The 21024-nt window shown below is 43.6% G+C and overlaps 1 protein-coding gene across 6 annotated transcripts in view; it reads left to right on the forward strand.

Annotated features, from left to right (window-relative positions):
• Nucleotides 1–21024, forward strand: part of ANKRD17 (ankyrin repeat domain 17) — a 180155-nt gene that overhangs the window by 89265 nt on the left and 69866 nt on the right. For all 6 annotated transcript variants that reach the window (XM_073590404.1, XM_073590394.1, XM_073590413.1 and 3 more), the window contains exons 8-14: nt 77–314; nt 1494–1685; nt 3167–3276; nt 3357–3444; nt 4214–4341; nt 4877–5020; nt 5160–5262. In XM_073590404.1, the coding sequence (XP_073446505.1) occupies nt 77–314; nt 1494–1685; nt 3167–3276; nt 3357–3444; nt 4214–4341; nt 4877–5020; nt 5160–5262 (1003 nt within the window). The remainder of the gene's footprint in view (nt 1–76; nt 315–1493; nt 1686–3166; nt 3277–3356; nt 3445–4213; nt 4342–4876; nt 5021–5159; nt 5263–21024) is intronic.

The raw sequence follows: 21024 nt of genomic DNA on the forward strand, positions 1-21024 counted from the left end.
GTAATGGGACCCTTTAGAGCTATCCGATCCATCAGCGTTTTATTATGCATGTATTAACAATTTTTGTTATATGTAGGATGGCCATGTAGAGGTGGCTCGACTGCTGCTAGATAGTGGAGCCCAGGTGAATATGCCAGCTGACTCGTTTGAGTCTCCATTAACGCTCGCAGCTTGTGGTGGCCATGTAGAGCTGGCAGCTTTACTCATAGAGCGAGGTGCCAATCTGGAGGAGGTAAATGATGAAGGCTATACACCTCTCATGGAAGCTGCACGGGAAGGACATGAAGAAATGGTAGCGTTATTGCTTGGGCAGGGTATGTATTCTCGTATGTGCATGTTTTCACATGTTTCATAATGAGATTGGTTAGTTTTCTATTTCAGTGTCTTAAATGGGCAAGGATATGCAGTTTGTCACATCAGTGCTCTTTTCTCCTTTCTGACAGTTTTTTCTCTTGCATTGCATTAGTTATAGTTTTTTTTTTTTTGTCTGTAAGTCTCATTAGGAACTTTTCACTTCGACTTGCAGCATCTTTAGGCCCTTTATGATGGGTAATGAGTAGTGAGGAAGCGAACATGCTTGGATAACGTCTTATCCGAGCACACACGGGTGTTATCAGAGTATCTTGGGCCTTCTCGTATATTTTCGAGTCCCTGTGACTGCATGATTTCCAGCTGTTTGACAGCCTGAACACATATGGGGATTCCCTAATAAACAAGCAGTCCCTTCATGTGTTGTGTTTAACAGCGGGAAATCATGCAGCCGCAGGGACTTGAACATAATATCCGAATATTTGGGGCGTGCTCGTATAACATCCAAACATGCTCGGATAACATATTATAGCAGTTCTCGTGTGATTGCCTAAAAGCTACATAATTCAGCATGTTTTTATAACTTTGTTCACTAAAGCAACCAGTCTTTGTGTAGTTGAGTTTTTTTTATAATTATGTATTTTTCATAATTATGCCTTGTTCACACCAAGCATTGTTGGACAGTTAAAAGTTACATTAAAGGGGTTGTACACTATCTTGAACAACCCCTTCTCAATGCCTACTTTACCCACCTCTACAATTATAATACTTATACTCCCCTCTTGTGCCGACACCATTCTTTGTGGTCACTGGTTCTCCCGAGGGGTCTCATGACATAACGTATCCCTGTGGTTAATCGGCACTGGATTCACATTCCCCTCGTTTGGACATAACTGACACCTGGAGGAAGTGATGGCTGCGGCTGCTCACTTTCCACGGATGTCTGATTTGTCTGACGTCAGTGCTAGTGTTTCACCTTCATAGAGAACAGAAGGTTTGTCTAGAATTGCTTTAATCTAACACAATAGTATCCTCCTCTTAGACATTGCATTTTTTTTCCCTAACTCAAAATTTTGATACACACTTAACTATCCTTCGTTATAACCACACACTTGATCTATCCTTTTCTAATGCAAACATGGTCAAATAATTAGCTTCTTTTTGACTTGCTATCTGTTCTTTAGGTGCCAACATCAACGCACAAACTGAAGAGACTCAAGAAACTGCCCTTACGCTGGCCTGTTGTGGAGGTTTTCTAGAAGTTGCAGACTTCCTCATTAAAGCTGGAGCAGATATAGAGCTAGGGTGCTCCACACCATTAATGGAAGCAGCACAAGAAGGTCACCTAGAGCTGGTCAAATACTTGCTTGCCGCTGGTATGTGCTTAATACTTTACTAAATTTTTACATTGTATATTAAAAATAAACAGAAAAAAACATTAAACTGTCCTATTGTTTAAATCAGTCTTTTGTGTTTAAATGTTTGGTTTTTTTTTCTATTGTAATTTTTGGCAGTTTTTTTTTCTTAAATTATATAAACTATATTAAAAAAAACCCTTTGCAATTTTCACATTGTCCTCTTACATTGTCTTGTATTTAAGAATCTAATAAGCGTGTGCAGAAGTCATTGTGACGGAAGGGGGAACAGGGTAATGTTGAATGGTGGATCCTGTGTTATCTTCAGTGTTTACAGGTCTCCCTGTCACTGTAATCCTGCCTTTACTGATGAGGAGAAACCAAAAAAAGGGAGACACCGAACAAGGGTCAGAAAGTAATAGGACAATTAAAATTAAGGCTTAAAATACCTTTATTAGTGAGTGTAAAATATAGCACTACAAATGAAAAGAGGTGCCAGCATAGATAACGAAATGACGCATAATTACACCAAATGATTAGTCAATATTACAAATGAAGAATCAGTATTAAAAATTGATGAATGTTAAAGACTAATAGGCCAGGTGTTATTTACAAAAAATTGATATAAGCGTTGCAACAAAAATGATAAACGAGGAAAAAGGAGACTCAAGAACCCATCATATACTGTAAGTGTGACAAGGGATACAAATGTGTGTGTATTTTACCCTCACTAATAAAGGTATTATAAGCCTTAATTTTAATTGCCTATTACTTTCTGACCCTTGTTCTGTGTCTTCCTTTTTTGGTTTCACATTATTTCCGAATGGTCTACCATTCTCTCTGATACAGCAGATATATATCAACTTACTGTCTCTACATTAATAGTGATATACATCGATTGCTGTCCAGTACATGCTTTTTCTTTGCTGACAAGGAGCCTACTGAAAATTTCCTGAAAGGACCTGAAGTATGAGTCTAAAATCCCAGTGGCCACTGAAAAAGGCAATATTAATGACCACTGAAAAATGCAATATTCATTTTTTTTTAATTAATAAAAATTATCTGGGGAAAAAAGGAAAAGCATTCCCCAAAGCAGTGGGAATGTAAAAGGACATGTAACACACAAACCTGATGTAAAAAGTAGGTGATTTTCGGATGATGGTTTCCCGTTAAGATAAGTAGGCATTAGTGATGAGTGAACGTGCTTGGATGACATGTTATCAGAGTATCCCAGGCGTGCATGAATAATACAGTATTTTGAGTCCCTACGGCTACTTGATTCGTGGCTGTTGGCCTCAACACATGCAGGGATTGCCTAACAAACAAGCAATTCCCTTGTGTTGTGGATAACTGCCACAAATTATGCAGCCGTGAGGACTTGAACATAATCGAACATGCTCAGATAACACATTATCTGAGCATGTTCGCTCATCACTAGTAGCAATTACATCAAAAACTTGAAATTTTAAAACTGCTAAATTGTTCTACACTTTGTTTTATAGGAGCAAATGTGCATGCGACAACTGCAACAGGTGATACCGCTCTGACGTATGCTTGTGAAAACGGCCATACCGATGTGGCAGATGTACTGCTTCAAGCTGGGGCGGATTTGGCAAGTTTATGACCCTTATATATTTGGCCTGTACTAAATAAGAATTGTTCAAGATGTTTAAGACTTCTGTTTTGTTAAAGGAGCATGAATCTGAAGGTGGTAGGACCCCGCTGATGAAGGCTGCAAGAGCTGGTCATGTTTGTACTGTTCAGTTTCTCATTAGCAAAGGTTTGTTAGCAGTTGAAAACGCGCCATTGTTATTGCTTCAAATGAGCTTTCTCTAGTTAGAACAGTAGTGGTCCCAATGGTTAGACCCCTCCTGGTTAACATTAGTCAATCATTCTGTGGAGTGGTGGTGTGGTACGTGTCTGTGGCTGTGTAATACTCCTTTAAAATCTATGGTTATGTGCAGCCTGGATAACAGACAACACAAAGCCTCATTCAGAAGTCTGTTTTTTAGATGTGAATTTCATGAAGAGAACACATGCCCATTATAACCTATGTCTTTCCTTTTTTTGCAGACTGTCTGCAAAAAATAACTGAGATGTGAAACATTTTTGTTTTGCCTCTCTGCTCAAAATGACCCATACAAGTCTATGGGTTCATGAAAACTCTTAACACATATTGCTAACCATGTGTTTGTTTTTAACATTGTAATGTATCTGAGAAGCATTGTCGTTTATTTTTTCAGACGATAAAATCGCTAATGAACCTCTGATGATAACTGACCAAATATTGTTGAAAAAGTAGTTGGTTTTTACGTGTAAGAAAAATCGCTGACATCTGAAATGAGGCCTTAGTGTTAGATGAGCGGAGTCCTATATTTTAGTTCAATCATAAATCACAATTAAAACAAAAAAGACAAGCCAAGACTGTTCTTTTTAAAGTAAATCTTAAGGAAAATAAAGGCCCTATCTTAGCTACAGGGATTATGCCTCTGTAATGTTGAATGCGGATAAACTAGTGTATATATTTTACATTCATGCTTTAATTTTAGGTGCAAACGTGAACCGCACAACAATGAACAATGACCATACGGTCCTGTCTCTTGCGTGTGCTGGAGGTCATCTAGCTGTGGTCGAGTTGCTTTTAGCACATGGGGCTGATCCAACGCACAGGTTAAAGGTAAAAAGTTTTTCACTTTTTTTTTTTTGTCCAAGTCAAAGCTTGTTTTACATGAACCCAAGGAAAAACTTACTACAGGTATGTCAGCATAATAGAAACTCCTTTTTTTTCCAACACCTTACTATGGAGCAATATAAACAGACCAGTTTAACAGTCTGTGTATGTGCAAGATGTAGCATATCACTTACTGTTTGTAATGTGAATAACTGCTGACATAAGGTTGCATGCACAAATATTAAGCCTCCGCTCTTTACAAATTGAAGTCTGTAATTTTGGATACATTTAAGGGTCAGTTAACACTGCATTGTACTCTTAATTCCAGTGTTAACATTCATAAGAATATATATCCAACCCATTATAGTGTGGGTTGCTGACCTTTGTGTGTGGGGGGGAGGGGGTTGCTGGCCCTAGTGTATGCAGCCCATGGTAATAACCACTTTCATTTTAGTTTTTGTACCAAACTCAGAAAATGTAGCACTTTTAAATCTTTTAAAAAATACTATAATAGTTTATTACTTTTTTTTTTTTTTTAAAGGATGGTTCCACAATGTTAATTGAAGCTGCCAAAGGAGGTCACACCAGTGTGGTTTGCTATCTATTGGATTATCCTAATAACCTACTCTCTGCTCCCCCGCCTGACGTTACACAGTTCACCCCTCCCTCCCATGACTTGAATCGGGTAACATACTGTTTTATGATGTGTGTAATTACATGCATGTTGTGTTAAAAACAATTCTTTTGTTTTCTTGCCTCCAGTAAAAAAAAAAAAAAGATTTTAAAAAATAACGCATTTAATTCCATGATTGCTAATCTTCTAGGCTCCCCGTGTTCCAATGCAGGCACTGCCAATGGTCGTACCACCCCAAGAGCCAGACAAACCCCCTGCAAATGTTGCTACAAACCTTGCCATCAGAAATAAAGGTCAGTGTCCTCATCCCCAGGCTTCTTCTACTGCGGAGTTCTATTAACCCGTGTATACGCTGATGGTCACAGTATGCTCCATTGCGTCTGTTTTTATATATGTTAATGAGACTTGAGGAATTCAGTGATGGTGATGGCTACATACTGCAAAAGAGTGAGGATGATATGGTTAATTAACCTTTTCACGCCATTTCCCATTACAAATCCTTTTAGTTGTTGCAATAATTGTTTTTAGATTCACTATGTTTCGTCTAGTTTCTAAGCTGCTGTTGGCCTTTGAGTCCCATTATCTGAGTCAAAATCAAAACATTTTTTTTTTTAAAACCTTTCTATTACTGCATTCAAGTAAATGATTGCATCTCTTATATAACATGTCAGAAATATTGCATTTCCTATTTTTTTTCTTTCAATAGTTAACTCTTGAGTGACTTTGTAGTACTAGGAGCAGCAATGGGCTTCTCCCTGCTATAGTCTTGACAGCTCGCTTCTGTAGCGTGCATATTCCATATTGACTTTCTATCTGGTGCATGGTTAGATGAGTGCGGACCGTCTAGTGAAAGCTAGAAAAATGGCCCTCATGAATTTCCAGCATTAGATTGCAGCCGAACCCAGAACACTTAAGCACTGAGTGTGTAAGCCCAAGTTTTATTTCAGTTAACTCCCAAGTTTTTGATTAGTCAGTCATTATTTGCAGAAAATAGTATTGGATCCTGGTCCGGACGAGTGCATACGTCTCCTTAATTTGCCGACGCTTAAACAGGACCTGTCACCAAGGCTAGTGTTTGCCTTTATTCCCTCTGCTTCCCTGAGCATGTGGTCTCTGGACCGCCCATAGATTATAAATGTCTAGACGGTCCTCGTTCTATTTCGCAGTGATTTTCTAAAACGTCCCTGCATTGTAGAGCATCTGTATGTCATTGTGCAGCTGTGGGTTCAGGGAGTCAGCTGTCAGATACAGCACTCCCTGTAGCGAAGGTAGACATGATTTATGATCATGTGTACCTTAATTGTGTACAGATTAGGAAGCAATTATTGTGCTTTCTCCTATGGACCCAGAGATCATATGTTAGGGAGAGAACGGTATCTGCTTAGTCAGACCCAAGAAACCTATGCTGCTGTGTAGAAAAAAAATGATTTCTTTATCGCCTTATTGGGGGACACAGATAACCATGGGTGTATGCTGCTGCTGCTAGGAGGCTGACACACTATGCAAAACAAGAAAATTAGCTCCTCCCCGGCAGTATACACCCACCGACAGGCACCAAGTACCTCAGTTTGTGCTTAGTGTCTGTAGGAGGCGGACCGGGATCTCCCCAGATCCGCATTTAATCTTTTTCTTTTCAGGTTTTTTTTTTTTTAGTTGTGTTTATTAATGTTTTCCCTTTATTTTCCAGATACAGCATCAGGAAACGGGATGTGAGTTCATCCTGCTTTTCCAATTAATGCGGCTGAGCGAGCAATGTGGTATTGCCCACATCGCAACTCTCAGGCCCGCAGGCAGGACCTTCCCCTATCACCCTCGGGTGCTATGGGCCATGGATGGGTGCCCGGTCCTAGCCGATTGCCCTCCTCATCCCTCTCCCAGGACAGGGCTGAGAGGAAGACGGCGGTCGCCAGCGGTGACGTTTCCCCTGACACTGGGATGGGAGCCGTCTTCTGCACCATACGGACTGGGTGCGGGCACTGAGGATCGTGTGTCCCAGCGGCCTCCGCTCTATCGTGGGCCCCTGCGATCATCCTCTTCAGGGACATCAGGTAAGCCTATCTGAATGTTCCCTTCAGTCCCGCTCTCATAGACCTACCATGGACCCATTCAACCCTGTCTGCAATCACAGCCAGTACAGCGCCGTTTCTCATATGCGCCCTGCAACCCCCACACACGCTTTCAGAGTGGTACCTCTCTGGGGGGGGGGGTTCCCTGTTTGAATTCCCCGCTCCTTTGGCCAGCAGGCGTGCGCTTCTGTCCCCGGTACCCCCTTCTCCAGCCCATCTCTCAATCTGCGGTGGTATGCGCTGGTTATTGGCCCTGGGCGCGCTGTTGCTAGTGAAAGCAGAGGGAGCGCTTTCACTTTCATTTTCAAGCTCTGTCTTCCCTCTCCCTGCGCACGCTTTCTTCGTGTGCTTCTTCAGCCTATCTCAGGGCTGCTTTCGCTTCAGCCCTGTCAGCATGACATTAACCGCGCCCTCCTCCTCGGGTCTCAGCCAATCGCGTGGTACAGCGGCTAAGCCCCGCCCACAGCCAGCGTCTCTTTCCTGTCTTTGCTGAGCATCTTCCTCCCTCTTCTCCGGATCTTTTCCAGAGGACACAACGCTGTTCTGTCTGCTTCTGAACCTCGGTAGGTTCGACACTGACTCTCCCTGACACCTGACTTAGCTTCTCCCCCGCAGTTTCATTCAGGTAGTATTTCTACCACAGAGACTTATGCCCAACCCTACAATGGCTTTCAGTTCTAGACCCACCGCTATTCACTACGCCTGCGTGCGCTGTAGAAAGAAGTGGGCATCAGGTCAGTCGTCACCCCTCTGCCCGTCCTGCAGCCCTTCCTCCATGTCTTCCCCTCAGGAGCACTCCGAGCCCCGGGTGGAGACCACCCCACCCCCTGAGTGGGCCGTGGCGATGTCTCAGTCGGTTTCTGATCTGACAAAAGTGTCTCAATCGCTGGTCCAGGTCTTAGAGCGGTTACCTCAGTTATCTGCAGCCACCTGTGCACCGACTGCCTCTCACGGTGAGTCGCCAGCACCTGACCGCGACCCTCAGACGGACAAGCTGGGTAGGGGCTCTAGGAAGCGGGTCCTGTCTGGCTCTTCTTCCAGTTCGCAGGGTCCCTCCGCTTCTCTCAGGCTACGCTCTTCGTCTCCATCCTCAACAGACGATCCTAGGTCAGACGATTCCCAATCTGGATCTGACTCCGAGGCGGACAACATAGCTAGAACTCGGGATATGGTAGATAGTCTCATATCGGCTATATACTAAACACTCAAGATCAAGGAGGATAAGGCACCCCCGCAGGAATGCTCTGTTTCATTTAAGAAAGCGAGGCCTCCATCTCAAACCTTTCCTAATAACAAAGATTTCGACACTTCCTTAGCCAATCACTGGCAACATCCTGAGAAACGTTTTTCAGGCCGCAAGTACTTAGATGTACTATATCCCTTCGATGGGGATCTAGTCACGAAAAGGACCAAAGCTCCCGAGGTAGATCCACCAGTTTCTCGTATTTTCCTCTAAGACGGTTCTTTCCCTTCCGGACGGAGCTTCTCTTAAAGACCCAACAGACAGGCAAATGGAGTAGTTGGCTAAGTCAATTTTTGAGGCATCCGGCGCCTCCCTCTGTCCTATCTTCGCCTCCGCTTGGGTGGAGAAGGTCATTTCAGCTTGGGCAAAAATTCTGCGCAGGGGCATTTCGGCGGCAGCTCCTCGGGACGAGCTGGCAGATTTAGCAGACCAAATTAATCATGCGGGCAAATACCTTTTGGCCACCTTGGACGCGGCTGGGTGCGTAGCTAGAGCTAACAGCAATATAGTGGCCATATGCCGCATTCTTTGGTTCAAGTCTTGGAATGCGGACACCACCTCAAAGAAGTCGCTCACCAACCAGGCATTTCACGGCACTAGGCTCTTTGGCGCCAAGCTGGATCAATGATCTCGGATGCCACTGGTGGAAAGAGCACTTCCCTTCCCCAGTCCCGCCCTAGGAGGTTCTTTAACAGGAAGACTTCTCGGCCATTTAGGTCCTTTCGCCCCTTCTCTCCCGCAGAAGGTTCATCCCAGCAGGACCGGCATCCTGCTTCCAGAGACCGGAGAAAGCCTTCCTATAAGCCGGCTCCCCGCTGGAGATACAGAGGTCAGCCCTCCAGGTCCTCAGGCTCCCGATCCGGCAGATTTTCATCTAAGCGACAGGTCACCCCCACCTGGAAATCTTTCCAGGGTGGGAGGCAGACTTTCCTCTTTCAAAGACGCATGGCTATCCGTTGTCGACGACGCTTGGGTCAGGGAAATCATCACATCCGGATACAAAATCGAGCTTCCCCCCCCCCCCCCCCCCAAACAGTCGCTTCTTTCTGTCTCGATCCCCAAGACAGCGATCACAGATTCCAGGGTTCCTTCAGGCCGTCTCCTCCCTCCTTTCCGCCGGGGTCATCGTTCCCGTTCCTACAAACGAACAGTTTTTAGGGTTCTACTCGAATCTCTTCGTAGTCCCGAAAAAGGATGGCTCTCTTCGTCCAATTTTGGACTTCAAGTTGCTCAATCGCCACGTGAAGATCCGCCACTTCAAGATGGCGTCTCTGCGTTCGGTAATAGCCTCGATGGAACCTGGAGAGTTTCTCTGCTCTGTGGACATACAGGATGCCTATCTCCACATCCCCATTTCTCTGCGGCATCAGAGATGCCTCCGCTTTGCGATTCAGGACAATCACTATCAGTTCACGGCCCTCCCCTTCGGACTAGCCTCCGCTCCCCGTGTCTTTACGAAGGTGATGGCAACAGTCATGGCCATCCTTCGATCCAGAGGGATTCTTATCATTCCTTACCTGGACCTTCTCCTGATCAAGGGCTTGTCCCGCCAAGACTGTCTTCACAGTCTTCAGGTAACCTTGGATACCCTCAGCCGCCTCGGATGGATAGTCAACAAGGAGAAGTCCATCCTGCGCCCTACCCAGCGTCTGACCTTTTTGGGCATGGAGTTCGACACAAATCTGGCCCGGGTGTTTCTGCCGAGGGACAAGTTTTCAACCCTTTGCAAGGGGATCCAGTCCCTACGACGCTCGAGGATCATGTCCCTTCGGTCCTGCATGAGGGTCCTGGGGAAGATGATAGCTTCCATGGAAGCAGTGCCCTTCGCACAATTCCACTCTCGCCCTCTCCAACTGTTCCTCCTGTCAGTCTGGGACAAGACCTCGTTTTCTCTGGACTGTCCCATTCCTCTTCCGCTCAGTCAATCGGTGACTTGGTGGACATTGCCGGCGTCAGTTCTCTGCTGAACGTCTTTTCTTCCGCCTCGATGGCAGGTCATCACCACCGATGCCAGTCTCCTAGGATGGGGGGCGGTTTACCATCACAAGACGGCCCAAGGGCGCTGGAACGCCCAGGAAACAGTCTTCAGTCAGATATGCCAGCGTTGGGGCACCCCGGACGTCGATCTCATGGCATCTCTGATGAACAACAAAGTTCCTCACTTTGTAGCCAGGTCCAGGGATCCTCTAGCCGTCGGTTGCGACGCCCTAGTAATTCCGTGGTCCCAGTTCCAACTGCCTTACCTGTTTCCTCCCCTTGCCCTCATCCCAATAGTGGTCAAAAAGATCAAGTCAGAGGGCATTCCAGTCATCCTAGTGGCTCCAGACTGGCCGAGACGCCCTTGGTACGCGGAGTTGGTGAACATGTTCGCGGACGTTCCCTGGAGGCTTCCAGACCGTCCAGATCTTCTCTCTCAAGGCCCCCTTTACCACCAGAATTCTCAGTCTCTAACGGCATGGCCGTGGAGGCCGCAATCCTGAGGGAATCGGGGTTCTCCAGCCGGGTCATTCAGCCATCATCAAGGCTCGGAAGCCAGCTTCCTCCCGCATTTACCATAGGTACTGGAAAGATTTTTTTCCGTTGGTGCGATGATAGCGATGTTTTTCCACTGTCATTCTCCATTCTATCCATTCTTGGTTTCCTCAATCTGGTTTAGATGCGGGCCTATCACTCAGTACTCTCAAAGGCCAGGTGTCTGCCCTAGCAATCCTCTTCCAGAAGGATCTAGCTTCCTTACCGCAAGTGAAGACTTTTCTCCAAGGAGTCGCCCATGTGGCTCCTCCTCATCATTCTCCGATAGATCCATGGGATCTCAATCTTGTTCTTGGCGCTCTCCAGAAGGCGCCGTTCGAACCAATCCAGGACATCCCTCTGTCTTCTCTTTCATGGAAGGTGGCTTTTCTGATCGCCATTACCTCCATCAGGAGAGTTTCTGAGCTGGCAGCCTTATCCTGTCGTTCTCCGTACCTTATCCTCCACCAAGATAAGGTTGTTCTCGGGCAAGTTCCTTCCTTCCTTCCAAAAGTGGTATCTCCCTTTCATATTAACGAAGATATCGTCCTTCCATCGTTTTGTCCTGCGCCTGCTCATCCTCTGGAAAAGTCGCTCCACAAACTGGATGTAGTGAGAGCCTTGCGTGTTTACCTTACCAGGACCGCTTCTTTTCGCCAATCTGATTCCCTGCTGGTCATTTCTGAGGGTCGCCGGAAAGGTCTTCCGGCCTCCAAATCCACGATTGCTCGCTTGATTCGGTCTACCATCCTGGAAGCCTACCGACTTCAGGAGAAACGGCCCCCTCCGAGAGTGAAAGCCCACTCCACCCGGGCTGTAGGGGCTTCTTGGGCTGTGCGACACCAGGCTTCGGCCTTACAACTTTGCAGGGCCGCGACCTGGTCGTCTTTGCACACCTTTGCGAGGTTCTACAGGGTTCATACCCAGGCCTCGTCTGATGCAGCTCTTGGTAGGAAGGTTCTGCAGGTGGCGGTCGCACACCGGCCGACCTAAGCCCTTCCTTCTGTTGTTCCTTTATTGCTGTTCCCACCCTCGGGACTGCTTTGGAACGTCCCATGGTTACCTGTGTCCCCCAATAAGGCGATAAAGAAAGAGGGCTTTTGGGTTCTTACTGTAAAATCTTGGAGCCTTCATTGGGGGACACAGCACCCTCCCTGTTTAAGTTGTACCGTGTTGGGTCTTCGAGTCCCTTGTTGGGTTGGTACATATGTTGATAGTTTTGTTTGCTTCTCCTACTGCTTTCTCACCAACTGAGGTACTTGATGCCTGTCGGTGGGTGTATGCTGCCGGGGAGGAGCTAATTTTCTTGTTTTGCATAGTGTCAGCCTCCTAGCAGCAGCAGCATACACCCATGGTTATCTGTGTCCCCCAATGAAGGCTCCAAGAAAGAGATTTTACGGTAAGAACCCAGAATCCCTCTTTTCTCCTGTAACTGGTGCTAATATACCAGCCCGAGTTGCATTGGAAATTTGCAATAAAAAAAAGTATTGTGTTCAAATCCCCTACCCCCCAAGTGTAAGACCTTATAGGGGGCATAGTGTATAAAATATATAGGGAAAAAAGCATAATTTAAGAAAACTAAATTTAAGCAAAAATGTATTTTCAGCCACTCCCCCAATGAAAAAAATTAGTTAAATAAATTTCTATGTAAATGAGAGCACACTTTTAAATCTTTTCAAAGGTCCTTTTGCATTTGTTCAAATTTAAAAGAAAAATAAGACCTTTTAGTTTTTCTTTATATTTCCCCTGATATCAGCAATGAAAAGGAATTTAACAATGACATAAAAATTAAGCCCCACCTATTGTGGAAAAAAGACAAAAATTATTTTTTTTAAATCTGAACGAGAAGTTTTAATAGCTGTTTAAAGCACTTGTAACCATAAAACCTGAAAATGTTCCTGATCATGCACTGGTTAATTAATTTTAATTCTACAGAATGGTTGCTAAGTTGTGGACTTTTTAGTTAGTGCCATTTTTACGATCTCTGCTAAGGGGGCATGGCTCGCGGGATTCTTTTGGGTTGTGGCTCGCGGGAGTCTTAACTGTTCTGTGAGCATTGCTCCATTGGTATTGATCATATAATTCAGCACTAAACAAAACAAAATATTTTGGGAGACGTATGTCAGATTTAAAATAAATATAAAAAAAAATGCAATACTCAATGGAGAAGCAAAAATAAAACAAGCTAAAAAAAACCTGGCCACTTTAAGAGGAATGTGCCAGAAATTTCATGCTGACTGAACCTTGGACAGCATGGAATCCAGACAGATTTCCTCATTAAAGTGTTTTTTTGTTTTTTTTCTTAAACTCTGCTGAGTTTCAAACAAAATAAAGCTTGAAAATGAAGCCTTGATACTCTTCACTCTCCTGGCACAACGTGGTTGACACCCGTCAAGCAGAGTTTGGTTCATTGGAATCAGATGGAGTCAACCAGCGGGAATTTCCCTAAATCTACAGCATTTCGGAATAAGCCATAAATCACTGTAATGAGGGAGCCTGTCTAGATTTCATCCTGCCCGTGGGTCAGACAGCATGAAACTGCTGACGGGTTCACTTTTTAAGCTTTTGATCCAGTAAGGGTTCAAGCTGACATATAGTCATGTTAGGGAGTGTGGCTGGTCTTCGGCAGCTCAGCTTAAAGACCCATTTTGTTCTCTCCCTTTTGCAATATGGGAATTGCTCCTCATCGATTTACCTTACAGCTCGGATTTTGGTTACCTTTTTGCTTTTTGAAACTCTAACGCTTCTCTGAATAATGGTTATGTGCAGCATTTCCCTTTTAGCTGTTCATATTTCTCATTAGTATTTTTTTTTTTCTATTGTAATTTTGTTTCCCTTGTCTTACCAAAGCCATACTGGGTACCTGCATCTTATTTTTCCAGTTCTTTTACTTTTGCTATAAGAACTCTAAACATAACTTACCGTATTTTTTGGACTATAAGACGCATTGGACCATAAGACACACCTAGGTTTTAGAGGAGGAAATTAGAAAAAAAAATTGAAGCAAAAAATGTGTTCAGTTCTGTAGCAATAACCCCTAGCCTTGTGTGCAGAGCCCCCCCTCATCCCTAGCCTGGTATGCATGGCCCCATTCGAAAAACATAAAACAATAAAATTAAATTATCCTTCTTGCCTTCCTGCGCTGTCTTGCTGCTTCCTGTTCCGATGCTAGCAGCTGATTTATGCTTGTAAGCAGCGCGTGGGAGGGACATCATATGCTGCTTACAAGCCGTAATACAGCTGCTGGAATACTCACTGCTCCATACGCCAGGACTGTGTGCATAGAAAGCAGTGAGTATTCATTGCTCTTTAGTAGCGAGCACGGTGTCAACTGCTGGTTTCCTGCAGCTGCTGGGCGTTTGTGTGTGCCCGCTACTAAAGGGAATGAATATTCACTGCATTTCACGCCTATGGGAGTGGAGAGCAGTGAATTTTCATTCACTTAAGTAGCAGGCACACGTGAATGCCCGACTGCTGCGGCTAACAGCGTGTCTGCTGTTAAAGAGAAATGAATATTCAATGCTATCCTCTCTCATGGACGTGGAATGCAATGAATAGTCATTTCTGTTTAGCAGCAGGCACTGGAGTTGGCTACAGCTGCCAGCTCCTGCCTCTGTGACCCGCTGCTCCGCCGATGCCGCTCCCCTACCTCCCCATCACAACCAGAAGAGCAGGTATATCCGGACTATAAGACGCACCCCCCATTTTCCTCTACATTTTTTGAGGGAAAAGGTGTGTCTTATAGACTGAAAAATACGGTAGGTTGAAAAGCAATCATAACTGTTTTTTCACTGTCTCTTTTCTTGATATGTACTTTTGCAACCTTTGTTCCATTTCTCTTAAAGCAGCAATACCAGCTTCCTAAAGAGGGCCAGTCACCACTACAAAGATCTGTTTTAGTAAATACATGCATTCCTTTATAAAATAACTATGGGGCATCGCTACTTCAAATTGTCTGTGGTTCCATGTTTTTGCTGCTTGTAAAATTACAAATCTGTGCAACTAAGATGTTGCTTTTTCACCTAAACATTTGAAAGGCTTACTACTTTTTTTAAATATTCTCTTTGGTGTTCATAAGTAGAGCTTTTTTGAACGCTTTTAAATCTTTCTCCTCCCCCCTTCTAACTATGAGTAATGCCAGTTAGCCTAAAAAATTAAAAAATTTTTTTAGAGCTATGTGCCCACGTTGCGTTTTTTTAAGCGTTTCCGCCGCGTTTTTTCCGCAGCGAAAACGCATTCCCTTGCAATCATGTGGGATTCCGCAGTTGCTGTGCCTATGATGCGGATTTTCCCGCTGTGGCAGCCATAGCGGTGAAATTCGCAGCATGTCCATTATTTCTGCGGAATCGCGGCGGTTCCGCTGCCATGGGATTGCATTGAAACGCTCACTTTATGCCCACTATGCGTAAAGTAAGCGCTTCAGTGTGGATGGTACCCAGGGTCTGGAGGAGAGAAGACTCTCCTTCATGCCCTGTGTACCATAATCCTGTAAAAATTAGAATTAGTATAAATAGTGATATAATTTCCCTCTTATGACCCCCAGAGTCCTCCTGCCTCTCAGCCATGCTGCCAGCATCTTCCGTTCCCAGGGATGCATTGCTTGAATCACCTGAGATGATGTTGCGGTCTCTCAGGCGTGACGTCACAAAGGTCCTTCGCGCAAAGCATCCCTGGGAACGTAACAGGAGCCCGCTAAGGGCATCGGGGGCCGTCAGAAGGTGAGAATAACCTCTTTTTTTTTTTTTTTTTAACATTCTATCTTTTACTATTGATGCCGCATAGGCAGCATCAATATTAAAACGTTGGTTACACTTGTCAAGCACTATGCTGTGTGTGACCAACCTGTCAATAACTTTTCCAAGCGATGCTTCAAATCGCTTGAAAAGTGCAAGCATTCTGCAAGCTAAAAACGCTTGTGTTTTGCGGGAAACCGAATGCGAATTCTGCATGCATTTTACCCGCAGCAAGGAGTTGCGGAAATACAACGTGGGCACTTAGCCTTAAAACGCTTTAGGAAATAACTCTTCCAAACAGTTTGCCGAGAAAAAGCTTCCAAAAAAAATTCTCAAGGGGTGCCATATGGAAAAAATCAATCTGCATGTAGCCTAAACAAGTTCACATGCCACAGATTTGCGTTGCAGATACCACTCCCAATTATGTAGAAGTTTACAATACAATTTACAGTAAATAGTTTTCTTTATAAACCCAGTTACTTGTTGGAAAAAAACCTCCGCCCGAAAGGGAGAGTAGTGCGGATTTCAAATCTGTAGCATGCTTGTTATTTCGTTATTAGGCTATGTTCACACATTGCTTTTTGGCTGCCTTTTCATGCAAATTTTACATTACCAGAAAAAGCTATTGGGTTTCAGAAATCTCATGCCCAAGCTTGTTTTATTTTTTGAGACTGGGAAAACTGCTACATTTCTTTTAAAACTGCAGTATGTACAGTTTCAGAGTTTTTGCATTTTTTTCCCACCAATAGAAAGCAATGAGCAAGTGCAGAAAATGCCGCCGGATGTGGAACCATTTATTTTTGTGATCCACCTAACCGAGTTTAAACTATAATGGCTTGGTATCCTCAAAAGAGCATGTGTGAAAGTAAACATTGTCAGACCAACTCAATGCCTGACCATGTGTTACAGGGAATCTGTCACCAGGAAAAAGCAGTCCAGTCTGCTTGTATCATGTTATAGTGTAGGTGGAGCTGAGCAGATTGCTGTATGGTTTTGTGAGAAAAGATTGATTATAACTTGTGTTTTCATCATTTAAACATCTGCTTTCTGAGATTTTTGGTCCAGTGGGTAGTCCTACCAGTGACTAACAGCTTTCTTTTGTATATGTGTGCATATAGTGGCAGCTGTCAGTCCCTGATAGGACCGCCCACTTGACCGAAAAGCCTAGCAAGAGTAGAAATTTCTATGATGAAGACACAAGTTATACTGAGTCTTTTCTCAAACTGCATATCAACCTGCTCAGCTCTTCCTGCTCTATAACATGGTGCATGCAAACTAAACTGCATTTTCATCCTGACGGGGTTCCCTAACCATGCCCTATCAGTTCAACCCCCCCCCCCCCCTGCTGTTTTTACACTTGCAATTGTGTCTCTTTTCATGAACTCAAGTAATCTTGGTTGGCAGCTGCACTTCACACATGAATCCAACTTTTTTTTTGGTTCAGACTAGTCACTGGTTTTAAAAAACTTAAATTATTTAGGGGATAAAGTTTATTTATTTTTTCTAAATTGTCCTTTTTTCAAAAAATGTTGGTTTCACATATTTTGTGCATTGGTTGCCTATCACCTTGTATTGTTAATGCCTTCACTGTGGAAGTAAAGCTCTACTTTGGGATCCTGAAAAATGCAGAAAAACCGGTGTTTTGGTTGCAGCTCTATTTTTTTTTTTTTTTTTTTTTCTGCCAGAGATCAGTTTTTGATTGCAGAAAACAACCAGCAACAAAAGCAACGTATGAACTTAGGCTAATGCAGATTTTAATTGAAGTTTTCACCGTATTCAGTACTTAGTAAATGGAGTAGGGTGAAATCCGCCAATAACACGTGGATTATGTCTGCGGATTTGTTGGCATATGCACAGTGTAATTTTTCTGCAACGTGTGAACATAGCTTAGCACTGGCAGCACTCATTGGGCAGTGTAAGGATATGCTAGGACTCGGCCCCAGCTTGTGACTCAATAGAGAAATATCAGAAAGCAGAGTTGGAACAAAAGGCGCTTAGAATTATTTAAGTAACAAATGAATATACTAAAACAGACACGTCTGAAAGAGTGACTGGTCCTCCTTTAAAGCGAATCGGTCAGCAGGATTGTGCTCAGAAAACTACAGACCATGTCATGTTGCTGCTGTTATTTTGATTTAAAATGATACCTGGTTGAAGAAATCCGTCTTGTTGTTCTATAATCAGGGTTAGAAGTAATTATATGCCCGTGCTTCGTGTGGTGCTGTAGAAACAAAATTGACTCACAGATGGGTGGAATGAAATCCCGTAGGGAGAGACAAATAATTAAAAATAATTAAAAAAAAATTTGATATATATTAAAATATATATGTTGCTGTATAAATAAAATAAAAAGTTACTGGAACACAATATTCAATAATAAAATGCCTTTATTACAATATTGGCACAACTTGAAGTGCATAAAATAGTAAATACAAAACTACATTAGCAATATATATATATACCCATCCATAACATGAGGCTTGATTAATGAACCAGGTAAATTATTATTTATTTATATAGCACCATTGATTCCATGGTGCTGTACATGTACGGCGCCGTTTGTTTACATAGAGACGGCGTCTCATAGTAACTGACATCTAGCTTACCCGGAAGTAATTAATCACATGATGTGTCTTACCTTGTAACTTCCGGGTTACATTGACGGCGCATGCGCTGTTGAGTTCCTTGCCTGTGATTGACTTTGCTATAAATAAACCTTGCGCACGCACTGTACATTAATTACCCCCCCCCCCGACGAATATTTTTTAATTATTTTTAATTATTTGTCTCTCCCTGCGGGATTTCTTTCCACCCATCTGTGAGTCAATTTTGTTTAGATATACCGGATGGTCTGCCATCCTCATTTTTTTTTTGGAGGGGATTGATTCAAACATATTTTGTGAAGAAATATATGACTTTATAAACTCACGTTATTAATTTTAATTAAGTTTGAATTCTGTTTTCGCCAATTATTTTCTGTTTTTTCTGTGTGGTGCTGTAGGCAGAGTCTTATCTTCCTAACCCACTGGCCCCGCCCCAAAGCACAAACCTGTTCCTCATCATAGAGACAGACTGTGCTTCGGGCAGGTCTTTTGTCTTTTCTTGGTTTCTCTGGCCTAGAGCACCAAGATAAGACTTTGCCTACAGTCACGCCTAGAACGGGCATCTCATTAACTGAAAACTTTTAACACTGATTGCACAAGAACTACAAGACTGATTTCTTCACTCAAGGAATCATTTTAATCAGTATGGCACCGTCAACCAGACAATGCCTGTAGTTTGCTTATCTTTCTGACAAGTTGGCTTTACGAATTCTTCGATGCCAGGAGGCTTGTAGAAAGTGTTTTTACCTGTGAATTGAAGAAATAAGGATTGCCTAAAAGAGAACTACCAGAACCGCAAAAATAGTTTCTCGATGTACAACAGCAATGTGAAGATGATCAATGCCTGAAATTGAGGCTGATGGCTGGCATCCCCTCTTCTCTGTACAGTGTGTGCTATGGGCATTTTTTACTATGCACATTGTGCCCTATAAAACTGAAGCCACACAATGTCCTCATCCCACCTGCCGTGCATAAAGGATGATTTGGATCCATACGTTGGCCCTTTGAGGCTGATTATTCAGCTCATAGAACAGAGTGGATGCCGTAGCTGCATCAGGCCCATCACTGCAATTTACAAGTGCATTAATGGACATCTTAAAATGATTCTTATTGTATATAATCGGTGTTGAACAATTGGATGTTCTCACCTCATATTTCAAAGCTATTACATAATAGTGTTTATGGGTTGGGCATATCCACGAAACATGCATTGCTTGTGGATAATTTCTGCAAAGTGCCTACTGCTTTAATATTGGACAGAAAATCAGTGGGGATTGTATATAAAATGCCCAGAGTGGACGTATCATTCAAGATAACACAAAAAAATAATATATATATGTCACCTGACCTGAGAACCTTTGGATAGAGAGTTGAGCAATTGGTGGGGGTTTTTGGGACCCGGGCCTCGCTGATCTGCTTGTTATTAAAAGGGCACTTGGATATATAGACCTAAAATATATGTATTTATGAATGTTTGTTTAGTTACTATTGGCATTATCCAATTCCCTGATTGAACTTGGCCAATCAATATCTGGAGTTTTTTTTTTTTTTTTAATATATTTAAACAGAATCTATCACCAGGTTTTTCCAATATAAACTATGGCTACCACCTTTCCTGTCTCTTGTAGAGTAGTCTAGCAAGATGTATACAAGTCTCCAATCACCTCTGCATGGTCCCAAAAATACTCTTATCATCCCCACATCCATAAAGCACAGTTCGATGGGCCTCACTGGTTTTGCTTTGGTGCCAACTCGTGGCAAAGCCGTTCTCCTGCTTGCTTCACGTGGATGACACTACCTACGTCATTCACACGGTGTACCCGAATCGCGCTCCTGTGCACATGTGGTGTTCACTCTGCCCTGCTGAGGTCAGTGAACTACTGTAATGGCCAGCTTTAGTTCCTGATTATCAGCGCCTTTTGGCCTCCCCAGGCCAATGCACATTACAGGACTTTGCTCTGCCCTCAGCGGAGTACGCTTGTGCAGGAGCGCGATTGGGGATGTGTGGATGACTTGGGTGCCAAAGCATGACCAGTGACGCCCATTGGACCGGATACAGGTTGCTAGAATACTGTAACAGAGGCCTTAAAGGGGTTGTTCAGTCAAAAGCAATAAGGCTTGTAAATCCTTGTAAATCCCCCCTGCGCATGCACCGGTCCACTGCGGTGATTTCAGACCCGGAATAGAGGGAATGTAGGAGTTATACATACCCCCGGTTAGTGAGCACAGCCTCACTCCATACACTTGTATAGAGCCGAGGCCGCACCCAACCAGTGATGTGGACGGCCAGTGGGCGTGTCAGTCCAGAGGGCGTGACCTTGCTGCATACTAGTGTGTGGAGAGTGAGGCCACGCCCACTGACCTTGTTATGTATAACTCGTACATACCCTCCCTTCCTGGGTCTGAAATTTGCGAATGAATCAGGGATTCATAAGTCTGCAGTCACACAGATTGACAGCAGACTTAACGGTTTTGACCGGACAACACCTTTTAAAGATGGTAGGGGTAGTTTGTTGGGTAAAATCTGGTTCCCTTTAATTACCATATCACACATTTTTCCTACATAAAGCTGGTATTGCTGACTAAAGTAGAAATCTAAATGTAATATAATCTGTCCCTCTCTAAGAATATCCATATTTTGTCATTGGTAACCCAAGGTTGGGATCATTTGCACACACGTGTTGTAGATTCACGATCTCCCCGTTACATTACTAACATAGCTCTGCAATCTCTGTCTAATGCTCAAACTGTGGAAGCAAAGTGGCGGTGAAATTCCTTACTTGGCAGGAGCCTGTTTGTTTTCCTATCTCCCTTTGGGTGATGGCCTTTGATGTAGTAGTCTGATGGAAATGGACTGTAGGGTTCTAATCTAGACCTATAAAAGCATGGAGCATAAGAC

Source organism: Dendrobates tinctorius, unplaced genomic scaffold (genome assembly GCF_039654945.1).
Source record: "Dendrobates tinctorius isolate UK_male_01 unplaced genomic scaffold, ASM3965494v1 ptg000011l, whole genome shotgun sequence".
Classification (NCBI taxonomy): Eukaryota; Metazoa; Chordata; class Amphibia; order Anura; family Dendrobatidae; genus Dendrobates; species Dendrobates tinctorius.